The following is a 17,050-nucleotide window of genomic DNA, read 5'->3' as shown; positions in this document are numbered from 1 at the left end:
AAACATCTAGCTTAAAAAGTTAGAAATGGGGGAAAAGAACCACAAGGAATGTAGAGCAATGGAAATAATATTGAAACAAAGTGCTTCAGAACTTGGACAATCTGAAGACTTGATAAAATAATTGAGAGCTAATTACAGGTTAGCCATTATTTTTTTCCTGCTAAACAGAGAAAGCAGATATACCAAATGAAAAATGGGAAAATAAAAAAACCAAAGACAGAAGAAAATGCCTTTTCAGAGCCTACCTATCTTCCAGAATGCTGTGCAGGAAGGTAGAGAGATGGGGAGCTGCAGCAGCTATGCCCTGGGTGTCTGAGCACACTCCAATTCCCCACCCATCACCTCCCCCTCAAGTGAACAGCTCAGTCCCTCCTGGTGTTGATGGCCTGGTTTCCTCTGGACAGGTTGAGTGTGTGTGTGTGTGTGTGTAAGGGAATTCCCATCTGGGCTTCAAGGTAGCCAGGGTCCTAGGGCTAGGCCTGGAGTTAATGCGAATGTTCAGGTGGCCCAGGGTGGTGTTGCCCCTTGGATGCATCCTTTACTGGGAGGTCAGGAGGCTCTGCTTTGGCCTTATTTGTACTTTTCTATGCTTATATATGCAAAGAAAGATAACATTCAAATAGAAAAGTGGTTGATTCTTCTAAAGGCCACTAAAGATTTAGATTATTATAAAGATTGAGGAAACTGCAGACTTTCCTTCTGGAATGAATAAATGAATGAGTGGACCACGGGAAAAGCCATTGTTTGCTGACCTTGAGGATGACACATAACCCTGCAGTCTCTGCAGGCTGTCCTCTCAGTGGAGCTCGAAACCCCAGGGAAAACCTCCAGCTCCAAGGTGGTGTTACAGGTCCTAGAACAGCACTGCTTTTTATGAGCTATTAATTCTCAGATTCAACATGTTTTTTTTCAATCCTCAGCTGAGGACGTGCTTATTGATTTTTAGAGAGGAGGAGGGGAGGAAAATGGAGAAGGAGAGAAGCATTGATTGGTTGACTCTCCTACGACCCAAACTGTTTACCAAAACCAGCCAATGGGGGTCTCCTAGTGCTTACCACCAAACAGACAAAACTCCTCCTTGAGGGGACATAATTCTGTGGAAAGGAAGAGGAACCTTTTTATTTAACACCTATGCAATTTGAAATAAAGGCAGTTTTCTGCCTCACAGCCCATTCCTTCTAAAATATACAAAGAAAAATAACCCTGCCACCCTCTGTCAGGCCAGAACAGTCCTAGGTTGCACCTGAAATTCCTTTTCCCATTTAAAAGTGCCATCCTTGGGAACATGCGGCAGCTGCAGCATGCTTTTCTAGTCATGGTCTGCTCCAGGTGTCCTTGGAGTCTGTGCAAACTGGCCAAAGTCCCACTTGTGGTGGCTGCTCCTTCCTTGGCTTCTGCCCACTGGTACAGCACTCACTTCCTGTCTCTTTAGCATTGGCTTACCAGTGCTGCCTTGCTCCATAACTGCCCACGGTGCTGTTCTCTGGAGTGCTACCTCTGGTCCTCAGCACCACCACATCTTCCCGTGTAGGGGAGGAGTGCCAGCTTGATACCCAGCCACACTGCTGCCAAAACCCACCAGCCCAGGACTCCTCCCCTTTTGCCCTAAACAGCCCAGTGCCTGCTGTGCTCCGGGCTAGGGACCTCCCAGAGGAGGAGGGGAGGGGTGCTGGGAATGCTTCCACACCACGTGGTCCCCAAGGCTCTCCAGCCCAAGAACCCAAGTCCCTAGCAGCCAACCAAACCAATAAGGGGAGGGGAAAGCAAAGAGCATGGCATTGTCATCCACTCTGCTTGGGGTTGCCCTCCTGTTATACAACCAGAGACCTAAACTATAACCCAGTTGTGGGAGGGCTCTGTCCACAGGGCCCTCCCAGTGGCCACAGATGAGAATAAGTCTACCAAGACAGGATCTGCTTGGGGAGGAAAATTGGCCAGTCTCTCAAAGGAGAAGGGCCAGGAACCTGTTCTTCAATGGGCTTTTATTGTATTCAATTTGCACAGGAATACATGTAAAGCTCATCTCATTGTCAGGCAGTAAGTTTCAAGCAATAGATAGCATACAAAGAACTATGAGGGCTTATTTTGAGTCAGGGTCTATTAGTTAAAGGGCTATAAAACTTCAAGAAACAAACTCATTTTCTGCTCGGACCCTTATCAGAAAATTGGAAGCATTCTTAGCAAAGCAGTTTTCACAAGATTTTATGTATTCTTTCTTAGGCTTGACTACCCAGGGGAACCTACCCTTTCCAGCATAGGACTGCACTGCCCTCTGTCATTGTTTTAGGCTTAAGTCAGGCAGGGGAAATAAGGCAGCCAAGAAATTAGGAGACTTCTTACAGACAGAATGAGGACTCAGGCTATGTCAAAGCTGAGGGGCAAGAGTCCATCACCCCATTTTTCTATAGTCCCCCAAGTCCTTCCCTGAGGGCCCTTTCCTGACCATGCCTGTCTTAGGTCATCCCTCCTTTGAGGAATCTTACCTGTCATTGGCCAACCAGTCATATGCCTGGGGCCAAGCAGGGTGAAATAAAAGGGGGCAGAGGTGGTGACCCTGCCAGGGAGATAAGCTTTGTCTCCTTAATGGCTTATAGTCCTAGGGTCTCTCACTCAGCCTTAGCCATGGGGGGTTACAGCTTCTGAAACCAGACAGGGCAGTTCCCAATATCCAGTCACATGCCCTGACCAGGTATCAACCTGTGACCCTTCAGTTTACAGGATGACACCTAACCCACTGAGTCACATTGGCCAGGGCAAAACCAGAATTCTTAATGGCAATTCTCAGACCTGCTTCATCTCCATTCTCCATCGAACTAAATGGTCTCACTATCTCCCTAGAGTTGCAGAAGCCAAAACTCTAGCGGTCATCTTTGATGCCTTCCTCCCCTCCTGACTCACATCCAGTCTCCCATGACGTCTTGGGAAGACTGCCTCTAAAACATTTCCCAGATTGGTTTCACTCTCTCTCATTTCACTACTTCCACCCTAGTCAAAGCCACCACCATTTCTTGCCTGAAGTTCTAGTCTTTGCCCTTGGCCCATCTGCAGTTATCTCTCTAAATGTAAACTGACAACATCACACTCCTAGTAAAAGCTTTCCAAGGGCTGTCCTTCATATTTGTAGTGAAATCCTGACCCCTTTCCCTGGCCTGTAACTGGGCCTGACACCTCCCCCATCACAGCGTAGGTCCAGTCACAGTGGCCCTTTTCTCTGCTCCCCAGGTTTGTTCCTTCCAGAGAGACTTGCATCAGCTCCTTTCCCCACATTATACATGCCCAAATCTTATGACTGAATCTCTTTCATCAGATTTCAGTTTAAATATCATGTCTTTGAACCCAATTCAACCTCATTCACTTTTAGCACATTTGCCTGTTATATTTTCAATATATTATTTACAGAGTGGTCTAAAAGTCTTCATGCATTTCCATATGTGGAAGTGACCAGTAACTAGAAGTTCATTTGTCCTATTCCTTCTTAACCTAGAACTCAGACAAGAATTTTAGTAAATTTTTTTCTTTTTTAAAAATTTTTTTTCATGAAATCAGTTTGCACTTTATTATTAATGGATTGCTGTTGAATCTATTATTGCTGAAATTTCAGCTCTTTACAATCGATGCACCCAGTAGTTAAAGCTGCATTGAAAGCTACATTACATTTTTTTCCTTTTTATTGTTGACACTAATGCAGATGTCCCATTTCCCCAACCCTTTGCCCTCCTCCTCTCAGCCTTCACTCCCCTTTCCCTGTGGACATCACCACACTGTTGTCTGTGTCCATGGACTATACATATGCGTTCTTTGGCTAATCCCTTCATCTTCCTTCATCTAGTCTCCCACTCCCCTCTGACAGCTGTCAGTCTATTTCATGTATCTATGCCTCTGCTTCTATTTTTGTTCATAAATTTATTTTGTTCATTAGATTCTACATGTAAGTGAGATCATATGTTATTTGCCTTTCTCTGGCTGGCTTATTTCACTTAGCATAATGTTCTCCAGGACCATCCATACTGTCGCAAAAGGTAAGATTTCCTTCTTTTCTTTTTACAGCTGTGTAGTATTCCTTTGTGTAAATGAACCACCCCTAAATGTGCTATGGAGCCTATTTTCACCCATTCAGGATCAAGCAAAGTGCTAGATGCTGGTACACACAGTTATCCTGCATACAGTGCCTTCCTGGACCTCATGCTTCTAAATCAGGTGTTCGTCCCCAGGTGTTTTTTCCATTCTGGCTCCATCATCTTGCTTTTTACACGATTGCCTGGCACTGTTGTTTTCATTATTGAAGCTGCAGTGTTTCAGCTACTGAATTCTGACAGCTTGTATGTAGAAACACTTCTCAGGGCTACTCAAGGACAATCATGGCAATGCTGTTTGGTTCAGTGTTCTTGCCTGATGAGTTTAATAGGCATGGAGGAAGAAAGGTGGACATAGCAGCTGGTGCACACTATTGTTTCTTCTGGCCAAATGTCTTATATTGATATCATCTCTAAATGAAATGCTCTCCATCCCAGTACCTCCATTTAGTGATGTCCCCAATACACATGCATGCCCTCTAGCAAGTGTGGAAGCTGCATGCCTGTCAGTGAAGCAGGAACCTATTGGTTTGCAAAGGTCGGGTAACTAATGTGGTTTCACTGGGGTCCGGCTTGAGGCCTGTCGCTCCACTTAGGAAAGCCACCTCTGAGACATTGTGGGGTTGCCCATGTGATCCCACTGGGATTTAGTGATTGGACTGATAAGCCTTTGCTCCAGGCCTGCGCCTTGGCCCAGGAGGGAGGGAAGGCCAAGGCCCTCTGGTTCATACAGACCCACTACCCTCCTGGGCCTTGGCCTGCAGATGTTCATAATGTCTGGGAGTGACTCTCCACCACTGGACTACTGGCCAGAGAGGTGTAAGCCAGGGTCTCCGAGGGTGAGATCCTTTTAGTTAGGTTGCCTGCTCCTGAGCCACGTAGCTGTGAAGGACTGACCTGCTCACTTGCCCACTGCCAGTGTAAGGTTACGACAAAATGGAAAATGCAACAAGGTGTAAAGCAGGATGTTATTGCTTAAGGCTGTACTCCCCGCCCCCAGAACGTTCCAGGAAGATAGGGTAAGTGGTTAGCCAAGTAAATAGCCAAATAAGGTAAATATGTGGAGCAAGGCAGACCGCCAGACGAGTAATCCCGCCAATCAAAAGAAAAAGCTGTGTTCAATTGCATCAATTGCTAACAGCCACATCTGCTTCTGGATACTGCTTGCTTGCTGCGCTCTATAAAACCCCTGTAGTCTGTAAACCAGGCGCGACTTCCATATTGCAGCTCTGAGGAGCTACGTGACTCCGGTCACAGTTGGGGAAGTTCGCCCCTGCGCAGGTAAAGCTTTTGGCCAATAAATAACATCACGAGCTCTAAGTGCCTGGACATTTGGTTTCTCACCATTCAAATACAACATTTGGAGGCCCCAGCGAGATTTTAACTTCCCGCCGGGGAGGTTTCGTCCAGGAACCGAAAGAGAACCACCGGGCCCGGTAAGTTTTTGGGAGGATCTTCATTTGGTTTCGGTGGTCTAGACCTTCAGAGCCCCGAGGTGGTAGGCGAGACGTCGCCGGTAGTCCACCCGGGGAATTCCCAAGGAGAGGACGCTCTCGGGAATCGGAGCTAGGCTCCTGCGACAGAGTCGCAGTTGGTTTCCCTTTTCGCGCTGCGCTGCGAGACGTATGCCTGAGAACCGCGGTTCGCCTGTGTGTGATCAGAGAGTTTGTTTGTCCGTGTGTTTCCTGCTACCCTTAATTGCTGCCCTCCTTATTTTTATTTCCGAAGTCCCCAAGGTTGTCCAGAGGGACCAGTATGGGACAGGGAGGCTCCACACCGGACACTGACCTCCAGTGTCTGCTAAATAATTTTTCTGATTTTCAGAGACGAGCCCAGGTTTATGGCGGACCACCGCCAGATCCTGAAATCCTCCGGACTTTCAGTGAGCTGGAGTGGCCAACCTTCGGTGTGGGATGGCCGTCAGAAGGAACCTTTGACCTACCACTCCTCTTCGCCGTCCGAGGAGTGGTCTACCGGGTCCCCCACCCAGACCAAATGGTGTACATAGATGTCTGGGTAGACATCGCCACTGACCATCCTGGATACATCCGCCGGTGCCAAACTGATGGGTGGAGGAGGTGGCGGGCGGTGTGTGTAGCAGCGCCGCGGGGCGGGATTAACCGCCCCGAGGGGGGACTTGGGCGCCTACCGCAGTCAACAGATGGGAAGGAGAAGCCTAGGTTATATCCAGTATTGCAAGGGGACTCAGAAGATCTCCTAGTCTCGCCTACTGCCCCTCCACTCTACCCCCTCCTGAAACCAGATACCACAGAGAGGGGGGAGGTGCAGAGTCCCCCCCCCACACCAGAGGAGGGAGTAGGTACGGGGGGGGGGTAGAGATGCAACCTCACGGTGGCGCCGCCATTTTGCCCCTCAGAGAGGTACCACCACACCCGGATGCACCTGTGCGGGCGCCGCTGCGGCTAATCTATGTCCCCTTCTCCACCAGTGACCTATATAACTGGAAGCATCAGAACCCTCTGTTCTTGGAAAAACCACAGGGTCTGATATCCCTATTAGAAACCATTTTCAGAACCCACCAGCCCACTTGGGATGACTGTCAGCAGATACTACAGACCCTCTTTACCTCAGAAGAACGGGACAGGATTATGAGGGAGGCCGCGAAGGCAGTCATGGGGGAGGAAGGGGAAACTGCAGCGGGAAGCAGGGAGGTTCAAGATATACTGCCTGAGCAACCTCCCAATTGGGACTCGAACTCCAGTGGGGGAAGGGAGGCGCTCCTCCAGTACCACCGGGCTCTACTAAGGGGGTTGAAGGCTGCAGCCAGGAAGCCGACAAACTTCAGTAAGGCTAGTGAAATAATTCAGGGTAGGGAAGAGTCCCCTGCAGCATTCTTAGAAAGGCTCATGGAAGCCTATAGGGTCTACACCCCTTTAGATCCCAGGGCCCCAGAGAATAGGCGACTACTAAATATCGCCTTTGTGACTCAGGCAGCTCCAGATATTAGGAAGAAACTACAGAAAATAGAAGGCTTTGAGGGAGAAAATATCAGCAAACTGGTAGAGATAGCCCAAAAGGTATATGTGAACAGAGACGACCCCGAGATAGGGAGGGCAAAAGAGGTCGCCAAGATTTTGATCGCTGCTCAAAAACCTCCCCACAAGGGGCAAAGAGGGGAAAGAACACATAAGAATCAGAGGCAACCGCTAGACAAGAACCAATGTGCGTTTTGCAAAGAAAAGGGACACTGGAAGCGAGAATGCCCGAAATTGCAAGCAAAGAAAATGGAGCAGGAGGCGGGACCCGCCGTATTGCTCCAAACCTTGGACTGACGAGGCCGGGGCTCCATCCCAGTAGGCTCCCAAGAGCCCATGGTCACACTAAATGTCGAGGGAAAACCAATAAATTTCCTAGTCGACATGGGAGCCACTTTCTCTGTCTTAAAGCAACCACAAGGGCGAGTCCAAAAGGCTACTACCAAAATAGTAGGAGCAACGGGCAAAGAAGAAGCCTATCCGTGGGCAACTGCTAGAATAACAAATTTGGGCTTGGGCACCATAACGCACTCTTTTTTAGTCATTCCAGAATGTCCCTATCCACTGCTCGGGAGGGACTTGTTACAAAAGCTCCAGGCCACTATCACCTTCAGGGGAAACGACCAGCCCAACCAGGATCGTCCCCTGGAAGGAGAAACCGAAGTCCAGCTGGAGGTGACTGTACCCATATCAGAAGAGTATTTGCTTGCTACCCTCCTAGAAGGTAAGGAGGGGGAAGAAATCCCGCAGGACATGCTCTCCGAGATCCCCGGGGTTTGGGCGGAGTCCAACCCGCCCGGACTGGCGGTACACCAGCCCCCAGTGGTAGTCCAGCTGAAAAGCACGGCCAGCCCGATAAGGGTGCGGCAATACCCTGTGCCCGCACGAGCGAGACAGGGAATAGCCCGGCACCTAAAACGTCTCCTAGAGGCTGGCATCCTGCGGGAGTGCCGATCAGCTTGGAACACACCACTGCTCCCAGTCCAGAAGCCTGGGACCCAGGACTATCGACCAGTGCAAGACCTGCGGGAAGTAAACACCCGAGTAGAGACAATACATCCCATAGTGCCCAACCCCTACACCTTATTAAGCTCGTTGCCCCCTACCCACATTTATTACTCGGTACTAGACTTAAAGGATGCCTTCTTTTGCATCCCGCTGGCGCCTAAGAGCCAGGAGATTTTCGCATTTGAGTGGGATGATCCAGAAAACGGACTAATAGGGCAGTTCACTTGGACGCGCCTGCCACAGGGCTATAAAAACTCTCCTACTATTTTCAGTGAGGCCTTGGGAAAAGACTTACAGCCTTTCCGTACCTCCCACCCCTCTGTAGTGCTCCTGCAGTATGTGGACGACCTACTCCTCGCGGCAAGGAGTTCAGAGGAGTGCAAGACTGCTACAAAGGATCTGCTGCGAGAACTGGAGGGGATGGGGTACCGAGTGTCAGCCAAAAAGGCCCAAATCGCCAGACAAACTGTAAGTTATCTGGGCTATAATTTACAAGGTGGGCAGAGAATGCTATCTAGCCAGCGGATTCAGACTGTCATGCAAATTCCTGAGCCCACAACCAAAAGACAAGTACGGGAATTTCTGGGAGCCGTGGGATACTGCAGGCTCTGGATATTGGGCTTCGCCGAGTTGGCACGACCCCTCCATGAATTAACTAGGGGAAAGGAGGACTCCTTCACATGGACAGAGAAAGAAAGACAGGCTTTCCAGGCATTAAAGGAAGCCCTAACCACAGCTCCAGCCCTAGCTCTACCAGATATGACTAAACCTTTCCAACTATTTGTGGCTGAGAAGGGGGGGGGGGTAGCCCTCGGCGTACTAAGCCAAGAATTAGGGCCCTGGAAAAGGCCCATAGCCTACTTGTCCAAGAAACTTGATCCAGTAGCCTCAGGCTGGCCAGCATGTTTAAGAGCCCTGGCGGCGACCTCCGTCCTGGTAAAAGAAGCCAGTAAACTAACACTAGGCCAGGACATCCAAATAATTGGAGAACATTACTTAGAACAAGTTTTGAGAGCTCCACCTGACAGATGGCTGTCAAATGCAAGGCTCACCCAATACCAAGCCCAACTCCTGAATCCACCAGCTGTGACATTTTTGAAAACAACAGCCTTGAACCCAGCCACCCTGTTGCCCGTCCCAGATTCCACCGTGATGCATGACTGCTCACATGTATTAGACGCTGTGTCAGGCTCCCGCCCAGATATGAGGGATCAGGCTTACGAAAAGCCAGATCTCACCCTCTACACAGACGGGAGCAGCTATGTTGAGGATGGACAGCGCTACGCGGGAGCAGCGGTGACGACAGAGACAGAGGTATTATGGAAGAAGGCGCTGCCCGCTGGGACTTCAGCGCAGAGGGCTGAGCTGATTGGACTAACTCAGGCCTTGAAAATGGCAGAAGGTAAGGTTGTAAATATATACACTGACAGCCGGTATGCCTTTGCTACAGCACATATCCATGGAGCCATATATAAGGAGAGAGGCCTCCTGACTGCAGGAGGTAAGGACATTAAAAACAAGGAAGAGATTTTAGCCCTCCTTGATGCCATCTGGCTCCCCGCCAAGGTAGCCATAATTCACTGCAGAGGGCACCAAAAGGGCGAGACGCCTGTCATCAGAGGGAACAACCTCGCAGATGCGGCGGCACGGGAAGCCGCCGCCCAGAAAGAGAGTGTGCTGCCCCTACTTCCCCACCCAAGCCTTCCTCCTCATCCTAAATATACTACAGAAGAAGAACAACTCGGGAAAGGACTAGGGGGGAGAAAAGATCAGGCTGGGTGGATCATCTTGCCAGACTCCAGGATATTCCTACCCCAGGGTGTGTTAGGGAAAGTAATACAAGATATTCACACTAGTACCCATTTAGGTCAGAATAAATTAGAAAAGTTAGTCAGAAAATATTATACAGGACCAAGCCTAAGAGACATTGTTCACTCAATAACCGCGAGGTGTCAAATCTGTGTTAAAGTTAATGCCCAAAACAAGAAATTGCCTCCACTCATTAGATATAGAGGGAAATTCCCTGGAGAACTATGGGAAGTAGATTTTACCGAGATGACCAAAAGCACATCCAGATATAGATACCTCTTAGTATTAGTGGACACCTACTCTGGGTGGGTAGAGGCCTTTCCCACCAGAGGTGAGACTGCGTCTACAGTTTGCAAAGTATTGCTAAGGGAAATTATCCCGCGGTATGGAATACCCCTAGCCATAGGATCAGATAATGGACCTGCTTTTGTGTCCAAGGTTTCACAAGAACTTGCCACCAGGCTAGGGATTAATTGGAAACTCCATTGCATATATAGACCCCAAAGTTCAGGACAGGTAGAGAGGATGAATAGAACCCTAAAAGAAACTTTAATTAAATTAAAAGAGGAGACCGGCGAAAACTGGGTTGAGCTACTCCCTTTCGCCCTCTTCAGAGTAAGGTGCACCCCATACATTAAAACATGGGCGCCATATGAAATTATGTTTGGACAACCCATACCCCTAGTTCCCAAACTCACCACAGAGGAAATAGAGCTGGCTAATTCCAATTTCCTCAAGCCCTTACAGGCTCTACAAAACATCCGCCGTGAGGTGAGGGCGCTGCAACAGACGTCTCACTCAGAAGGACAAGGGGTAGAGTCGCCAGAGCCTGGACAGTGGGTGTGGATCCTAAATCACCGGCGAGGGAACTTGGAACCTCGCTGGATAGGACCCTTTCAGGTACTGCTCAGCACCCCCTCAGCCGTCCGAGTTGCTGAAAAACCCTACTGGATTCACCTTGCCCACATCAAACCAGCCCTACCACCCAAGGACGACGACGGAGCATGGTGCGTTCAGCAAACCCCCGGACGACCACTTCAGCTGAAGTTCTCCAAAAAGTAGGACTCTTACTCCTCCTAGGGGTCATGCAGTGCTCCGGGCAAGAGCTCCAAGAATGGGTAATAATTAGAACAGCTGATGGCACTGTGATTGCCACCAACTATACTTGGAGAACACCTGTCTCCCTGAGGACTGATTTTTCCCAGTTTTTTGGTGACAGACTCTGTGATGATGGCAGGCTGCACTCGATAAACCCACTGTAGGTCCGGCAGCCAGACCTCCCCATGGTCCTCCATCCGTTATCCAGCCTGGAGGAAATTCCCTTGAAAATAGCTCCCTATCTACTACCCCACATTCCGAAGGGATCTCAGTTTTGACTCCCCACCATCCTCCAGAGGGGACCCACAACCGAGGGGAATCAGCTTTAGACTTGCTAGATAAGATTTTCCCTTTCTTCAATGATACTCAACCCGAGATTACCGAGTCATGTTGGTTATGCTTAAGCCCAAGACCCCCATTTTACGTAGGAATAGGAGCCAATACCTCAGGACTAATTTTGGATTCCGTCCCCGTGTCAACCATGGAAAATTGCGAGGCAGACGGGTCACTCACCCTTGCCGAGTTTCACGGGAACGGAACCTGTTACCTCCTGGAGGGCTATAACCTAACTTCTTCAGACTACAGCAGTTACTGCCTTGACCAAGTGCCTGTAAATATTAACAAAACCAAAGAACCTAGGTTTCCCCAAGCACCTGAAGGAGTATGGTTCATTTGCACCCAAGGAAAACTCCTATCTCAGACTTTTTCTAGGGACATATCCTTACTCCAAGACCAAGTAGTGTACTTAGAAAGACAAGTTGATTCCTTGGCAGAAGTAGCTTTGCAAAATAGACGAGGCCTAGATTTATTATTCCTCAAACAAGGGGGTTTATGCGCCGCCCTAGGGGAAGAATGCTGTTTTTATGCAAACCACTCTGGCGTCATAAGGGAAAGCATAAAAACACTCACCAAAAGACTTAGAGAAAGAGAAAGTGAACCAGACAGCCCCAATTGGTTTGCTTCACTGTTTAGAACTTCACCTTGGCTTACCACCTTAGTGTCGGCCTTAGTAGGTCCCCTCTTACTCCTCCTGCTGACCCTGACCCTAGGGCCAGTCATTCTCAAAAGACTCCTTGCATTTATCAAAGATAGGATAGACGGGGTCAAACTTATGGTCCTGTCCCAACCTTATACAATACTACCCCAAGAAGAACAGTCAATGGTTTGACTAATAACCTTGAGAAGGGGGGAATGTAAGGTTACGACAAAATGGAAAATGCAACAAGGTGTAAAGCAGGATGTTATTGCTTAAGGCTGTACTCCCCGCCCCCAGAATGTTCCAGGAAGATAGGGTGAGTGGTTAGCCAAGTAAATAGCCAAATAAGGTAAATATGTGGAGCAAGGCAGACCGCCAGAATCTGCCCGCCAACAAATAACCCCGCCAATCAAAAGAAAAAGCTGTGTTCAATTGCATCAATTGCTAACAGCCACATCTGCTTCTGGATACTGCTTGCTTGCTGCGCTCTATAAAACCCCTGTAGTCTGTAAGCCAGGCGCGACTTCCATATTGCAGCTCTGAGGAGCTACGTGACTCCGGTCACAGTTGGGGAAGTTCGCCCCTGCGCAGGTAAAGCTTTTGGCCAATAAATAACATCACGAGCTCTAAGTGCCTGGACATTTGGTTTCTCGCCATTCGAATACAACACCAGTATCCACAGTCCCTTGCTGTTTGCCTCATTCTGCCCAGAGACTCTAATCTCAACCTGCCTCTGGGTTTCCTGCCCCTTCTCCTGCTTATAGAATCACCTCTACCCTCAGCTAACCAAACCAAGCCAGTCCTGCCCTCACCATCTAGCTCCCTATCCTGACCACCACACACTGGCTCACTCTGCCCGCACTGCCTGGGAAAATGTTGCGCACTCTGCTGGGAAAATGGCCATGTTGGTTTGATCATCATGGGCCGCCCTGACACCAGCTTGCACAGGCCCTGAGGGGGTTCTGGGAGCCCAGGCCTGAGGCTGGGGCCTTGGCTAGCCCTCTTTACTGCCAGCGGTATCAATCTGTCTTCTCTTAGAAGCAGAATACCAGGCTTCTGTTGGAAAGGGCAGGCTCTCCCCTGGCACCCTGGGCAAATGCAAGGGTGTCCTTTGGGTCAATTCAACCTTTGGTGGTGGCTGTGAGGGGAACAGTCAGGCAGCGATTACTGGCAGGAAACATTCCTTTTCTCTTCCCTCTCCTCTCTTACATTACATAACTAGCAGGGCCCCCGCCCACCCCTTTTTCCAGATTGGTGTGGATATACTGCTTTTGAAATAAACATTTAACTGCCTTGACCAACTTCTTTGTTAGGGAAAAACAACTTCATATGTCTTAGTGAGGGGGTGACTTTGCCCGCAAGTCCCCCTGTCTGCCACGGATGAAAGTAACACTACCAAGACGTGATCTGCTTGGGGAGGAGAGGTGACCAATTTCTCACAGAAAAAAGGCCCAGAGCTCCTTCCTCAAGGGGCTTTTACTGGGTTGTAACACACAGGAATACAGGGCGGCAAGGATCAAACAGTAGATACCATTTCAAAGAAATCTGAGGGCTTAGTCTGAGTCAGTGTCTGTCAGGAAAGGGGGTTGCAGAAACTTTGGGAGACATACTCATTTCCTCTCAGACCCTTAACATATGAATGAAAGCACTCTTAGCAAAGCAGGCTTCATAGGACTTTTAGGAATTCTTTCTTATGCCAGATTACCCCAAATCCCACTCTAGCTGGGCAAGGGGCTGCACTGCCTTCCCCATCACAGGTTTTCAGGCTTAAGTGGATTAAAGCCAGGAAGCACTTCTCCCAGAAAACATGGGGATTCGGGTTATGTCAGAATAGCCGGGGAGGGAGGGTCCATCACTCCCTCTTTGTTGCAGCACCCCCCCCCACCCCCAGGTCATCCCATGTTGGCCTCCCAAGTGATCGTGTCTGGCTTAGGTTGCCCCTCTCTGTGAGGAGTCTTACCCATCTCTGACTAACCGACCGTGCTTTGGGGGCAGGGGAGGAAGCAGAGGTATCATTTGCTACCAGAGACAAGCTTTGTCTCCTTAGTGGCTCGCATTCCCGAGGTCGCTCACTCATCTTTAGCCATGGGAGGCAGTTACAATTCCTGAAACCAGGCAGGGTGGTTCCCAACATCTTTGCATGAACTAACCATATAAATCCTTCCTGGGAAATGTGGAGGGAAATCCTTGGTTTGGGAGCATGTTCCTGCTAATGAACCGTGAAGGTATGGGCTTTTCCCATCCTTTCCCAGCAGAATCTGTTGACCCAGTTGAACACTCTGGGAAGCCCTTGTGAGCCAGTGACAGAGACTGTAAGACAGAGAGGGGCTTCAGGGGGAGAAGTGTCTACAGCATTTCACGTTGTATCAGGACAAGCGAGCAAAGTCTTATTTTTGTTTCCCAAATAGGTTCTTTGTATCAATATACCAAAATTAAGAACCAGTCTCTAAAAACAAAGATAATTTGATGTTATCAGAGCTGTTTCTTAATTTAAAAACATCTTGATTTTACTAAGTGCATTACATTTATTTTGCTAGTGTGCACACCTAGTGTATTTTTCACTTTCTCCACACCCTTTCACATCTCCAAATCTACCCCTGCTGTGTCACGACTCTGTGCCTTTGCTTCTGCTGCTCCCACCACCTGGAACACCGCCTTCTCCCCCGGTGTCCCACCCACTCTCAGTGACCAAATTCCTACTCAGTCTTCGAAACTCAACTCAGTTGTCCCTTCCTCCAGGGGACCCTGCCCGTCTCTACATCCCTAACCTAAGGTTCATCCCCACTGATCTCACACACCCTATACTTATCTTTCTCTTCTTCCTACCCATATTTCAACTAAAATTTCAGTTACTGTGTCTCCTCCTTTAGACAGTAAGCTGTGTAGGAATAGTGACTGCATTTTAGTCATGGTGGCATTCCTAACAGTGATCAGAAAAACCCTGACACAGAAGAGGCTTAAACTGGTATTTCTTCTTCCACATACTGACCGCTTAACTTTGCCCATTCCACACCTCCCTTTCTTGAGAAGAAACTGCATGCCTATGGAGAGCATTTCACTTGCCATGAAATGTTCTCTTCTATACAGTGGCCACTGTGTAGGGTGGCTCAGCAAATTTAGCTTTGTCATCTGTACACTCTGTTGTCTTTATCATTAGAAAACTCTAAAGTCCCTTAAAAATAACCAGCCCATCACATGCTAATGCCAATGTTTTTGAAACAAAAAACTTAGTGAGAGTGGCATTATTTTGTATCAGAGTTTCTCAGCCTTGGCACTATTGAAAGCTTGGACCAGATCATTCTTTGTTATGAGCTGTGCTGTGCACTGCAGGATGTTTAGCAGCATCTCTGGCCTCTCCCCACTAGATGCTGGTAGCACTCCCTTCTCCAGGTTAGGACAGCCAAGAAATTCCTCATGTCACCTGGTGGGGTTGGATGAGGACAACATCCATCTTACCTGGGTGAGAACCACTGTTTTGTATTTCTGCAAGTGTTTTTAATGTCTTAATAGAAGACAGCTCAATTTTTATTTCTGCTTCCACATTTAGTCTGTGGCAATGTGTTGCTTTGACTGAAGTGTATGAAGAATTACAGACTTACAAAGCTCTGTAGTTGGAAAAGGGGGAAATATTTTATTAGTTTTTGAAAATACTTGTGCATAGTCTTCTTTGATACTACAGTGAAACTCAACAAAAAAGTGGTTTCTTAAAGGTTAGTTGTAATGTGGAATCTGACACCTATTAATGATCTTTTCCTTTTCTGTGATATTAGAATACATTAGTTTATCTCCAGTTTTGAAGGGATCTTCTCCCCTTTTGTAGCATCATATATTTCCTACTTGGAAAATGTTTATGCTGCTCTTTTCAAAGTTGGCACATCTCATTATACAATATAAAACAAAACACATTTGTTGCTATTAATTTTATTAGAAAAACATCAAGTGCTGGAAATCTATCAAGGTCCCAAAGGCATATGCAAATATTCCAAAATTGAAATTTCCTCTTGAAGCTCAAATTTTGTCACTGGCAAAAAATACTGTTATTTGTTTTTGTTGAAGTGACTGGCTCACTCATTTTTGAAAAAGATGGCTGCCAGATACCAACATCTACATAACCATAGACTACGAACTGTTCTTTCAAGTAAGAATAATGCCCCGTGTAAAAAGTGGCCAGTCCGCTGCTCACACACCTGCACGAGTGCTTTTCCTCGAGGCCTCCACTTACTTTGGTTTTTTCCCCATAAATCACTTTATTGTTGTTCATTTACAGTTGTCTGCATTTCCCCTACCCCTTCCCCCCACCCCAGTCAAGCCCACCTCCCTCCCTTGCTTCCACTGTCCCCCTTGGTTTTGTCCATGTGTCCTTTATCGTAATTCCTGAAGACCCTTCCCCCCATTGTCCCCTTCCCTCTCCCCTCTGGTTATTGTTAGATTGTTTTTAATTTTAATGACTCTGATTACATTTTGTTTGCTTCTTTCTTTTATTTTTTTTGCTTTTATTTTATTAAAAAATTTTTTTATTTAACTCTTGTTCAAGTACAGTTTTCTTTCTTGTATTCCCAACCCTGCCCTCCCCCAGTGCTCCCCACCTCCCTCCCATCTCTGCCCCCCACCTTAGTTATTGTCCATGTGTCCTTTATACTTGTTCATGTGAGTACTCCCCCTTTTCCCCTGTGCTTCTTTCTTTTCTTGATTAGGTTCCAGTTAAAATTGAGATCATATGCAACCAAAGGGCTTTGTGAGCGCTTCTCTTTCTGTTACCGACGATCTCTTAAAGAGTGTACTCAGGAGTCGAGATACAACAAAATTAATGTTTACTGCTTCCTCGAAGACAATCCTAAGTGGCTTCTTTTTCCTTCTGCAAGCCTCCGTGTGGGGAACACTGTGTGTCAGGAAGGGCGGGGTAGGACAGAATGGGGGGCTGAACTACAACTCAGAAAAGACGCTGACGTCAAACCAGAGAGCCGAAAGGGCGGGCTTTGTCAAAACGAACATCCGTGTAGCAGCCTGAGATGGAGGAGAACCACCAATGATGTGTTACCGCTTAGTTCAAAGGGGACCAATCCCCAGCTCCCACAAAGAGAGCCAACCAA

General features: G+C 48.0%; 1 protein-coding gene across 1 annotated transcript; it reads left to right on the top strand.

Annotated features, from left to right (window-relative positions):
• The first annotated feature begins 7,387 nt into the window (after window positions 1-7,387).
• LOC118999955 (uncharacterized) lies at window positions 7,388-12,249 on the top strand. The gene is made up of 2 exons (XM_037064711.1): window positions 7,388-7,793; window positions 8,403-12,249. The coding sequence occupies exons 1-2, from the start codon at window positions 7,406-7,408 to the stop codon at window positions 10,946-10,948; spliced, it is 2,934 nt and encodes a 977-aa protein (XP_036920606.1). The 5' UTR covers window positions 7,388-7,405; the 3' UTR covers window positions 10,949-12,249.
• Window positions 12,250-17,050: the final 4,801 nt, after the last annotated feature.

This window comes from Sturnira hondurensis, unplaced genomic scaffold (genome assembly GCF_014824575.4).
Source record: "Sturnira hondurensis isolate 20B ecotype Veracruz unplaced genomic scaffold, ASM1482457v3 Scaffold0015509, whole genome shotgun sequence".
In the NCBI taxonomy this organism is placed as follows: Eukaryota; Metazoa; Chordata; class Mammalia; order Chiroptera; family Phyllostomidae; genus Sturnira; species Sturnira hondurensis.
The sequence above is the reverse complement of the archived record's forward strand: the minus strand, read 5'-3'. Positions and strand labels throughout refer to the sequence as shown.